Source organism: Corvus cornix, chromosome 4 (genome assembly GCF_000738735.6).
Source record: "Corvus cornix cornix isolate S_Up_H32 chromosome 4, ASM73873v5, whole genome shotgun sequence".
Lineage (NCBI taxonomy): Eukaryota > Metazoa > Chordata > Aves > Passeriformes > Corvidae > Corvus > Corvus cornix.
In genome coordinates this window covers 55,470,095-55,482,984 of record NC_046334.1, presented here as the reverse complement: position 1 = coordinate 55,482,984, position 12,890 = coordinate 55,470,095, and the positions used below count along the sequence as shown (strand labels likewise).

At 42.4% G+C, this 12,890-nt stretch overlaps 1 protein-coding gene across 4 annotated transcripts in view; it reads right to left on the bottom strand.

Annotated features, from left to right (window-relative positions):
- PPARGC1A (PPARG coactivator 1 alpha) overlaps positions 1-12,890 on the bottom strand; it is a 367,478-nt gene that overhangs the window by 64,285 nt on the left and 290,303 nt on the right. Inside the window, exon 1 of one of the 4 annotated variants that reach the window (XM_010401839.4) lies at positions 4,837-5,165. The exons of the other annotated variants lie outside the window; for them this stretch is intronic. Within the exon in view, the coding sequence (XP_010400141.1) occupies positions 4,837-4,884 (48 nt within the window). The 5' untranslated portion in view covers positions 4,885-5,165. Of the gene's footprint in view, positions 1-4,836; positions 5,166-12,890 lie in introns of those variants that run through there. 4 annotated transcript variants of the gene reach the window in all.

Here is a 12,890-nt window from a genome sequence, read left to right as displayed (position 1 = left end):
ACATCTCTGTCCAGGGACAACAACGTTCCTTCTCCCTATACCATTTCATAATAACCACATTCAAAGCTTTAAATCCAACAGCAGAAGCCAAAGCATGGCCTTATTCTCCTGTTTGAGAGTGAACCAGTGCAGGTAGAAGTTACAGATGAATACCTCTGGGCAAGGTCTGTCACGAATTTCCTGCTACATTCAGGTTAAAGAGGCACAGCCTGCTACAGCCTTCAGCCCTGGAGGCTGGCTCAAGCTGGAGACAGTCACACTTTCACTTCTACAGAACCTTACTGTTATCCTTTCAGCCACTCATGATGGTGGCCACCATATGGACATAAAAAAGTGTGAGTTAGTGACACTGCTGGTGCTCTTTTCCTGATGCACGAAGCACAGCCACCCAGTCAGGCATAAGGGTCCTGGCAACCGAAGTGTGGCTTGAAATATCCCTATATTCTCCTCTGGATGACAGGCATAGTTAGTTCACGCAGCCTTTCACCTGCTTGGTGTGAACACATCTATTATCCCAGCCGGTTTCCTAAATGTCCCCAGAGAGAAGCTGTACTGAGAGAACCAAATGGGTTTTCCTCTTCTGGCAGCCTCTGATTCAGTATTCCTAAAAAAGGGTCTGTGAAATATTTTGGTTGAGGCCGTAAACAGAGTCCAGTCTGCAGGAATCCTCTTCAGCAGTGCAAAATGTTTTTGTCTGCACAACTTAGGAAGAGAGTGGGGATAAATAAAAACAAACCTGGAATAAGTGTCCTTTTATATGCCAGTATGAAGTTAGATAGGGTATTGACTGACCTACTAAGGAAGAAAAAATTAATAACATACATCCACTTCAACACAGCAATTGAAATGTTAGAGTATCCACCAAAACCATTTCCTAATTATAGAAAACACAGAGTAACAGTTTGGCAAATAGCTGAGTCCCATATGTCAATGCTGCTCAATTAAGCAATTCCTACTGCACTGTACCATGTATCCTTGTAACTCATCTCTGAACATCTACGTTGATACGGACACGCTGCAAAGCACATGTGGAGCTGCAGAGGTACCAGGTGCTGAATGGTTAAAAGCCATCTAAAGTCAACTGAGTCTAAGGGCATCTACCACGAGTATTTCTAGCACTGTGTTAAGGATGGCCAACAGCAGGACATCCTCAACACCCGTCAGTTGACTGGGTGGTTTGACTGATTTCCCAACTTCTATTTGGACTGAAGTCAACGGATAAAGCGCCACTTTCTGAAGGCACATTTCTGTAGGGCACTAACAGTGTCCAGGGATGTGAATTGCTCAGTACTGCTTATGTCACTCTCTCAAGGACCGCCCTTTACAATAATGCAAGCGAGAGCTGCTGAAGGTGCATTTCATTGAGGTTTTTGTCCCCGGAATCTCGGTGCGTCTGCAGAGCACAGGCTGGATGCAGCAGCTCAGCCGTGAGCAAAGATTTTGTCTGCTGGCACGAAGACTCGGTGCAGCTGGTGTGAGCTATAATTTACCAGACAACTTCTACGTCTACCAGGACACTACAAGATAATCATAGAGTAGGCCAAGGGGCAAGGAAGCTGAGAGGCTGCAAAATGAGGCTCTGACATAGGAGTTGTTTTTTTCCTATTATTTAAGGGGCTGCAGAACTATAAAAAGTCAAAATCCCACTTAAGTAATCATAACTTTTTTTTTTTTAATCTAATTTTTTTTGTTTTGAGCATAAGGCAAAAAAAAAAAAAAAAAATAAGGGTTTCCTCCTCCTTAGTGTGAGACACAACCTTCTGGCAGCAATCTTACAATACAGAGATGACCTTTTTTGATGCTTGGCCGAAATCTCTGATCTCATTAAAGGATAATCTAGTTTTTGACTGAAAAGGTAGACTCTCAGCATCATTCTCAGGTTTGTGTTCTGGAGGTCAGTAGCTTATAACTGATGCCACAGACTTCTAAAGTATCCTGCTGATCTGTTACTGCTTTCATTTATAAAAATAGCTTCACCCTGTGAACCACCTACTTAAACATGTTTACTTTTGGTAATCTGCATTTTTAAGTTCCTACAGTGGGCTTTTGAAGTAACATAAACAATGGTATTAAAAAAAAAATCCTGCTTATCACAGCTTTCATTTACCTATAGTAACTGCAATGTCACCTAAAAAACATAACTGCTGAAATGAAGTATATATGCCTTGTCAGTGTTGACATGATAATAAAATCAATGTTTCTGAATATGACATTATGCTTCTGAGCACACAGAGCACATTAATCTGAGACACATTAGCAGCAAGTGTTCCTGTTATTAATTTATATTTGGCCTTTGGATGATGCCAGGTTTAACACTCCAAGTCCTAAAACTGTCCTCATCTGACACACTGATATTTACTGTTTGCCTATACATCTGTAACAGGTGCACCTGCATTGCTAGCACACATTTTACTGTCTTCCCACTGTTATTTGATATGATAGTTATTCCATAACTATAGCCCTAATTTTACAGTAACATTTAGGAGGATAAAGCAGTCACTAAACACAAAAGGCTAATTACTGTGCGTTATTTCACTCCAACAGACCTTTTTTCTCTTAGTTCAGGCGCAAACAGTAAATTAGCTTAACTGCACTGATGGTAATGAATCATTATAATTAAGTATAATTCTCCATTAACCTTTCGGCTGGTTTTGTGCCTTTGAAGGTAAGTTTTAAAAAATTAAAAAAAAAAAAAAGAAGAAGAAGACTGGACTTGTGCCATATTAATTATATTAATGAAAATATAATCTGTGTTTTATTTTTAACAAGTTTTTCAAAGTGCCAACGGGATGAACTCAGGAAAGAAAGAGAGACCTGACAAAATGTATGTCATGTGGATTCTATCAATCTTCGCAACCTTACTGTACATCACCTTCATTAAGCTGTGAAGCACTGGGGATGCTGATCAGCTACAGTGATGCAGGCCTTTATTAAACAACACACCATCCTGTCATTATGTGAGAGAGAATATAATACATTTTACATTGACAGCAAATATTAATGATTCAAAAAATGATATCTGCCCCCAGTACTTGCTGCCTGCATTATTTTAGCTCAGTAAAGGTGATCCCCTGAGCCAAAGCAGCACGCAGACGCTAGTGTTGCTACAGGAAGTGCAGTGCAGGAGCATATTGGCAAAATCCTACCCACAGTTAATCCATCCACCACACAATTAATATTAAGATCAAACTCTTTTCTTCTTTTTTTTTTCTCTCTGCACTATGAAAAAGTCATTGACATAAATTATCTATTCTGTTACTAGCTTGAAATTACTGCAAGAACTCTAGTGATTAAAATAAATCTTCCATATTTCCATATAAGCTGGTTCCTCAATCAGCTCCTAGCAGCATTAGGAATAATACATGATGGAAAAATGAAGCTACGGCAGCTGAGACCCGTGCTACAAGCCAGACAACAACCCACAGGATACTCCAGCTACTCAGAAACAATTAGGACTTTGGAGCCAGAAAGTCATCCACTTACTGCCTTGACTCATAATAGCTACAGGACATATGAATTATCCATATCTATTCCACTTTACCAAGAAATAAAAACAAGATAAGACCAATTACAATATGCAAACCAAAATCTGTGGATACAATGGCAAGCTGCAAATATTTAAAACATTACAAAATTACCTGAGAATCCACACACATGCTCTGCCAGATAGGAAAAATTTACTGGAGAACACGGAAATGGTTCACTTTAGATGGGTGGCTCTCTACAGCATGAACATCTTATTTAAAAAGCATTGCCTGTAACCTGTTTTTCCTTCCACCACTGCCCAAGGGGAGCATTTTAAGCACTTATTCCAAGCCCGAAGCCAGAGGATTAGTTCCTTTGAGCAGGTCTGTATTTGGGATTCCTCTCCATGGGATCCAAAGAAAGTTTGCCTTGCTTTGCAAGTTGCCCGAACTTTCAGGTAATGCTCCATTTTGCTGAATGCAAACATGCAGAAATCCTCAAACCTCACATTATACTCCAGAGATTACCACGGGGCTGCTTGCCTTTTTTTATTTTTTCCTTTATGAATTGTAGCCAGCAGAAGCTGTGGATTTGATGTATTGCCGTCTATTTTTACACAAGCAGCAGCAGCGGCGGCAGCAGCAGTAGCAGTTCACACAGTCCTGCATAAACTCTATTCTCATGGTTCATCCTGTTGTCTCTGCTGTACAGTGGGATTTAACCATTTCTTGGACTACTCAGATTGACTGCAAACCCTGCTCCACGGGGCATTAGCTACAGCGTCAGTATTCCAATACCACAACTAGCAGGGAAACGTCTCCTTCCAGAAATCTCTTTTAAAAGCATCTAAAGCCAAACAACAGGGTATTCAACCCTGTGTGCGTGCTTCTATTCTGCAGCTGACAAACAAGGAAAAAACCTTCGACAGAGCACAGTGAAACCAGAAATTAAAATATGAAGCCATGAGTTAATTGTAACTTTTTTTTAAAAAAAAGAAATGTTAGCCTTATTCTAAATAAACGTGGCATTTGTCCAACCAGGCCACTGAACGCCACTGGAAACGCCACTTCAGACACCGATTCATATCAATATCTTAGAGCATAAATATTGCATATGACGGGAAAGTGAGCCAGAGGCACATGAAAATAGTTTCCAACTGCAGGAGATACTATACTGATGACAGGAGCTCAGCTTTGATTTGCTCAAGGCATCGCAGAGTAACCTTAAAATAGAAAACTTACTGGAGTTAAGATAAGATAGGGACTTGTTTGCAAAGTACGCTGCCTCGGCCGTCCTGCCGGTGCCCTGCCGAGCCCACGGCCCCCGCAAGCTGCCGGCACCCCACGGCCGCCCGCGCCGCGCACTCCTCACCTCGAGATCACTCCATACAGAGTCCTGGTTGCACATGTCCCACGCCATCCAGCTGCGGAGCGACGGCAGGAAAGCTGGCAAACTACAGTCCAGAGGTAGGCAGGCAGGCAGCAGACACTCATGCAGGCAACGAGACCCTCTCTGAGAGTGAACCGAAGGCACCTGTCTTACTACTGTTCCCCGTCACATGACAAAGCTATTAAAAAGTAGGCTGGGCTGTCACTCATCCAGCCTTCTGGAGCCGCTGCTCCAGCCCGTGACGTCAGCCAGGGGCAGACCCAGCCTGAAGTGAAGTAAATCTTTGCAAAACCCGCTCAGACCTCGGCGGCCGCGGCAACCCGCTGTGATTCAAAGCAGATTTCCACGCCACACCTCTGGAACGCTGCTCCTGCCGTAGCACAGCTCCTATCCCTCCCCATATTTTTTAATTTCTTAGCTTGCTTTCTTTGTCTTCCCCCCACACCCCAGCACACAATAGGCAGAGCTGCGCTTATAATAAAGAAAAAGTGAAATGACTCCCAGCCGAGCTACAGCCTGCGTGCTCTGAGTAGCCCCAGCACAACCTTTCCAGTGCCTGCACCGCTTTCCCGGCGCTGTTCTTTGGAGAGGCTATCCCAGAGTTTGGCAAAAGTTACACCTCCTCCCAACATTTTTTGCGCTCGGGGTTTTTGCACCTCCCCAAGTATTTTAGTTAGGCTAATGGTATCTCGTAGACAATTGCAACTCAAGTTAGTTTTTCCACCGTAAATGTATTGGCACCCCGCCCCGCCCCCCCCACTCCCACCCACCCCAGCATTTCTCTGAAATGGACTCAGCATCTATAAAAAGCGTTCCTACAGTTATGTCACCTGCTCCGAGGGGGAAGCCTGATCCTGTTCCCAGGTGGATTACAGTACCTCTGAGCTGCTCTTTAATCACTTCTCTGTCTCAGCGCATTCCCCAAGAAACCATGGCTGTTACAAGGAACTGTCTCCGTCCTGCCCGGGACCGCCCTGACCCCCACCCGCCTCTATAATCTGCCTCAGGGCGCATTTTTGTACCCTTCTGACCTGGACCCAGCGTTTGTTCATTAAAAATAAATAAATTTAAAAATCTCTTGTCGTGTGAAAAACCAGACACACTGTTAACAGACCTGTGTCTCCCCGTCAAAGCCTTTCCCAGACAATAGGGGCTGCTGCAAGTGCAACTGGTTTGTGATACCCCTTTGCACTGCATACGCAACAAACTCCATGTATCAAACTGAACTGCAAAATGTTGTCCACAACAGGGAATAAACCACCAAAAATAAAGGTCTTGTTTAACTACCCCACCTGCCTGCTTACTGTCTTAAGCTGCAGTTCTTTTAGTTATCTGGGTGCAAAAATTCTCGTGAAATGTAATTGCTGGTTCCCTTGTGCTGGGCTACCAGTCAAAGTTACAAAACTATAGCTTATCATCCTCCATGTCATGAAATATTCATTTTCATTGTTATTTGCAAACTTGAGTATTCTAAAGACTAAATGAATTCAATTATTATACCAGGCTATGGCAATTTTGCAGAGAGAAATAAAATAAATAAGAAGTACAATTCTTGAAATAGCCTTTTTCTCACAGACACTGGAACCTTCAGAAATGGTAGGAGGTCTCAGATATCTTCTTAGCTTATTTGTGTTTCCTTGTAATTCATTATTGCCAGTCCTGATAAAATGTACATTTTTCCAAGCTTGTGCTTCAGTTGCAAACCACATCACACTGTCATATTTTCACCAAGCACTGATGACAAAAATGGCATTGTTTTTACTTTACCTAATTAAAAAAACCACAGCAAAATACCGAATAACTACAGAAAGCCTTTCCTACAAATAATTAAATTAACGGTATTGCTTTGCCCTCATGACAAAAAAAACCTAATTTCCTTCCCAATTATATGCTGATTTAATGATAAAACTGCAGTAAATTATTAAGATCTGTGGCAAAGGTGAGTACCTCTACCCCTGAACAGTCAACTGTGAAATAATACTGGGTACCTGCGTGCCTGGAGTGGAGTCGGCTCTTATTAATTATTATCTGTGGATCCATGGTTGGTGGAATATTCTCCTTCAATACCTACTTATAATTGTGTTCATTGACTGTGCCGAATCCATCATCTGTTTTTTTTTGAAATTTCATTCACACCTTTTATAGAAATGTATTTACACTGGAACATTTCATATTGCTGTTTTGGATATTTTGACCTGCTCATGTTGTTTCTATTTTCTACACTTCCACTTCAATGCTTTCCCTTCAAATTAGCAAGTTAACTGATAAATATAAACTGTGACCTTAGTGGTGCTCTCACCATACAAGCTTTAGAGATTGAAGAACTTTTTTAGTGCACTATTGAGGGAGCAACCAATAGGTAATAATTGCAGAGCCCCCAGAGCTTTTCTACGGCCCTGTTTACATTATAGCTTGAACTTTGCTGGCAGTTCCAGTGTTACCTGGAAGAGATGCCAATCAAGTCTCCAACTACAAAAGACTGTGAGATTTCAACAAGGGTTCCCCATTGCTTGGGAAGAATTTTTTTTTTTTTAACTGAAGTGTCTAAGTAGAAGCCATAGTACAAATTTACCCACTAGGATCTTTCTTTCCCATGTTTTAATGTGGGTTTTGAGCCTAGTGCCCCAAGAAGGAGAAAAGCAAGGGAGACAGCTGCAGTGGTGGTGTAGTTTGGAAACGACGCAGCCTCCGCACATGCAAATGAAGCCTGTGAAACCCAGCCAGCACCTAAGCTGCTTCCTCAAAGGAAACCTTGTCTTCTGAACATTCCCTAGAAGCTTTAGCAATGCTCTTCCCTCTGTTTTGACAACACTAAAGAATTGCACAAACATCTTTTGTGGGGCAATAGCTAAGCACATACACACATGATATTTGGTTCCATAACAAACACATACAGAGAAAACCCTCCTTCAGCTGACAAAGTCTGCGGGTCCATTTGACACAATCTGCCCTGTTGAAATGTCCTTTACCAGGACACCTGTATAAGACCACCTCTTCAACTACTGCATTTCCCTTGTTTTCAGGTTAGTCTGTACCAGGTCTCAGCAATTCCCAAATGTTGCCTTTTCTTCTTTAAGGGCCATGATTCAAGAAAGTTCTGGTAAGCCTTCCAACAGCATTTGGGCACTAATTCCGAAATCCTGACATATTTCTAGCAGGACTGGAAGGTATGGCTGCCTGCAACAACAGGAAATAGACATGAAAGACCAAAGCCTTCAAGCCCTCTGTCCTTGACTTTTTCCTGGATTCAGCATTCATTTTATCTCTTTCTCCTCCCACCCACATTTTCTAGCTATGGTCAGGTTTTTATTCCCTGTAATTTAGGTCTCTTAAAGAAGCTACTGATTTTGGAGACCTTGTGATTTCGAAATTCAAAACTTAGCCCCTTCATTACGGCACTGAGGAAGAAATCTTTTCTTTCTTTGCCCCCAAGACTGTGATACTTGCTGATTTTTGGCAAAGTTTGCTACTTTTCCAGTGGAGTAAGGACAAGCAAACTTGTATATAAAAATAGTGAGGAAGTTTCAGCCCGATGAGGTTTGCAAATCAGTTCTCACATCGATTCAACCCTTTCTGCTAAACCCTCCAAGAGTGAATGGCTTTACAGCAAAAGATCAGCCAATGTTGTATATAAAATAGAAAACTGCACTCCAAAGGTGGGTTAGCGTGAATGGTGTTCTATATAAAGTATATGTACCCTATTAATTTTTTATTAAAAATCTTCCTTCTGTGCATCTTTACTCGTATTTTTTGCACAGTCCTGTATTTGTTCTCCAGTCCATTCTCTCTGTTCCACTTCTGTCCTATTTGTTTACTCTTTTTTTTTCCCCTTCTCATCTTCTTTTCCTTATTTATCCAGTTCATACTACCCAGAATACACTCTCGATAGCATAAGCTGGTGAATCAAACTCCTTGAACTTCTGGGTTTATTGGTGCAGTAATTCTACAATGGACTAAAGCCATCTGCTCTCTCTAGTTTTGTTAGGGCAGTTAATGATCTGAGATATTTTTTAACATAGAAACCCAGGACAGTGCTCTCTGGAAAACTCAAGAGATCAGGGCCAAGTTAATTCCTGGCCCAGCTCTGGGTCACAGGCTGCTGTCTGAGGAGCTGTATATTTGAGAGTCCAAAATAACTTTCTCTGAACAGCGATGCATTACTGACATTACTGACACCAGGCTGAATTTTGCCACATCTGCCTCCACAGACTGAGGGCTCAAAAAACCAGCACTGAATGCCAGGGGAAATCACTCACTTGTTCACGTGCAACTGGACCTGACTATGAGTATTTACTATTAGTGCAGATTACCTGATTATCAGTGTTAACCAGGCTGGGAGACACGCGACTCTTTGTAACTGAGTGCTTGTAGTAAAACCTTCCAGGAGTGTTCAAGTAAAGCAGGAGGGTCACAGGTACCCATTACAAGCAATCTTCCTATAATCTTTCTTATACCTCCCTGAACATCACCCTCTTTATAAGCATGTTTCACTTACTCATTATTAAAAACAAGAAAAACAAACCCACTCCAGCTGATTACATAAAAAATATATTTGTCACTTGTTTCCCTCCAACATTTGGAGCATATGTTCTCCAGAACCCTGCTTTGCTATGATTTGTAGGAAAATCCAGCTTGTCAGGCTTACTAAAAGGAATACGAGCAGTGTCTTTCACTTGGGTGTTACTATTTTATAGAAAGACTGATATGTAAAAGAGTATCTACCTTTAAATTTATGACCCCTGTATGTTTGAGAAATGGAGCCATGTAAACACATCCGTTTCCTGGGGAGGCTGTGGTGCTGTCTGAGCACAGACACCCAGGCAAGCCAAGGAGACAGACTCCAGTTTTGCACTGTCTTGCAGGTTGGCAGAGCAGGCAGGACCACATCAAAATCGCAGACCGTTGCAGATCTTCATCATCTCTCCTTTACTCACCTCACTGCTGATATTTCCTTGGAACAAAAGAAGTCATAAAGTTCTTATTATCCTCTTATCCTTCCACACATTCAAGTCCCTGGGAAGAGACCAAAATCTGCTCATATCTGGTATTATCAGACCCAAGGAACCGGTTTCTGACATTCCTGTTCAGGGGCCTGGAACATCTGCCCTTACTCAGAAGTTGTGCCCTTCCTCTCCCACTCCCAGCCTTGCTGGGATGCTCACACTCCTTCCGGGGACAGGCAATTGTCCTCTCCAGCTTCAGCCACACAGGGCAGAACCTGGGGAAGCTTCAGGAACACACCTTGTATTTATAACACTCTGAAGCATTCTGAACACCCCACCCAGATCTTTCTCATTATCCCTACTACCATCCACCTTGCACCCTTTCCCCTGAGCACCTAGAGAAGTACCCTGGAGCTCTTGTTCCCTGACTTGTTCATAGTTAATGCCAATCTAGTTTTTACTGACTTTTTCTGAGAGGGATTTGAAGAGGATGATCCCCTGAACAACCACCATGGATACAGAAGATTCTCTGGTGCAACCATAAGCAACTTGGTGGGAACTACCAGCCTTCAAAGCTACCAGCCTTCACTGAGGTGGCCACCCAGCTGCCACATTGCATTTGGGGTTTGCTTTGCCATCTGACCATTTAGTGACCCAGCCAGGGCCTCCCAGCCTGAAGGGGAGCTGTGATGCCCAGGCTGCCACAGCAGTGCAGGAGAGCGCACACCCTACCACCAGATCCACGCGGAGGCTCGCAGTAGCTGGTGGAAGAAAAAAATCTATTATTTCCATAACATAGGGTATCTCCTCTATAAAATGCCTGGTAAGGCGACTGCAGTGGAGCGCACACAAGGCTGCAGCACAGCACTGGAGAGAACAGTAACCTTTAAATACTCTAAAATCAAATCTTGTTTTACACAAAACTGCTATGGTAAAGTCGATGTGAATGAAGCACCTTTGAGTGAAGGAACAGAGGGAAAGGCAGTGGACAGTTTTAGTGCCTCCTAGCAATTCTTTTTAATAAACTAGAGATGACAGACAGCCTTACCAACACATCTCTCATCTTCAAATATGACTTTCTTCAGACAGAGCTCAGTGGAACTGAGTCAGCCTTTTTTCTTGGGCCTAGCTCTTGGCATTTTTCATATTAAAACGAAGTATAATGTGGACATAATTCTGGACTGTAGTAATCTGATGGGGTTTTAGTAACATAGGCCACAGATTTGCTCTGCAACAATTTTAGGCAAACAAAATAAAATGAAGGTATCACACAAAAGACCTAGTGTTTGGGGTTTTTTAAAATACACTTATGGATCAAATTACACTTTATAGAGTTATGTCTGCCTGTGGAAGAGTGCAAGCTTTTGCAGAAACTCCTGTCAGTGGGCAACATAGCTCCACTCATGCAGCAGCCAGCACTCACTGCTTGGCCTCTGAAGCTCCCAGACTGCAGCAAAGGTCCCCTTCCCCAGCTCCTCACAGCCCCTGCACCCTGTTTTCCTGAGTCAGCCAAGGACAAGACGAGATGGGATCACCTCATCACAACAGCCAACAGTGTCATGCAGACAAGGCTTCTGAAGGATCAGCTTTGCCTGACCTCTTAACTAGTAGTTCCTGCCAGCCAAAATTGAGCCCTGGAGTTATTTTTAGGCAGAACCCTTCATGAATTGCAGTTAACTTGCAATATGCAAACTAGTGACTAGTGCTAGAGGAATCCCTATGGGTTTTGTGGTTCCACTCCCTGCTCAAAAGTCCAATTATTCATTTTTCTTGGAGCTGCAATATTAATCTAAAAAAGTTGCACAAATGGCAAGAGATGTCATCCTCCCTCCATCCCCAATTCAGATAACTGAAATAAAGGAAGATAAGCATTTAGCCCAGGGCTTATTAGCTATACAAAGTGCAGCTGTAAACCTTCAGAGGCTGACCTTCCTCCAGTGATGCTTTTGACAAAAAATTTGTCAGTACTTTCACCTCTGACTCAGGGCCAAACAAGCTAGTGCAGAGATGGAATGGGAGAACTAGCCACAGAAAGGTTTGGGTGAGTTACTATTTTATTTTCATTTTATTTTATTTTATTCTGTCCAAATCACTTGCCTCAATACCTGTATGAGAAAATGCACTAAAGTAGAAGAGGGGGTTAAAGTAGCTGGAAGGGGTGACTGCTCTAAATCCTTCAGAAGGGAATGGAAATCTTTAAATGGATTTAGGCAGGTTTTGAATCAGACCTTATCACAGAAGGTGGGACCAAGGCAGTTCAAAGCAGAAACTCCTCCACACATTTCCACCTTTTTTTTTTTTAAGTTTTCATACCATTCAGGCTTCCCCAGCTTTCCCCTGTGAATGCAACAGGGATATAGCACTGAGATTGCATCAGCTATCACCATTTTAGATATCTTTGTTCCCAAGAAATTTAGTATTTGCTGAACATCCTTTGCCCTGGGACACTGATTATTTATTATTTTGTAAGTGGGTACCAGGAAGATTCACGCTTCCTCCCCAAAAGAGCTATGACTGTACTTTCATTACTTCCTGTCTATCAACAAATAAGGTAAGATTGCTACTTCTATGTTTGTCCCTAATGGATCTCTACCACAGTAAAATTCCTCAGCAATCTGGCTCAATTAAACACTATTTGTTGTTTCTGCTCTTTTGAACTCCACATGTGGAAGTGCAAGTCAGGGCAATGCAGTTAACCAAAAGCATTGAAAGGACTGTGTAGGATTCACACTGAAACAGAGACTTCACCAGAGTGCACCTTTCCCTTTTGCCCATTGCAGGCTCCCCCTTCCTCTCTGAGAAACAAAGAACCAAGTAAAACCAGGAAACTGTTGGAATGGAAGATTATTTTAATTTGTGTTGCAAGTTGCTATGTAAAAAAAAACCCCTCTGAAAAAACAGCAAACCAACCCCAAAGAGCACTTCATCATAATATTATTACCAATTTATTAAACCGAGATTGCATAGACTGGAGAAATGAGTGTGACGCATCCCGGGGGGTTTTCTGGAGGTAGACCTCCAGTTGTTTCATTCTCACATGCACTCCTGTTTACAAAGACATGGAAAAATATTTGCACTTCAGTTCAATGCAAC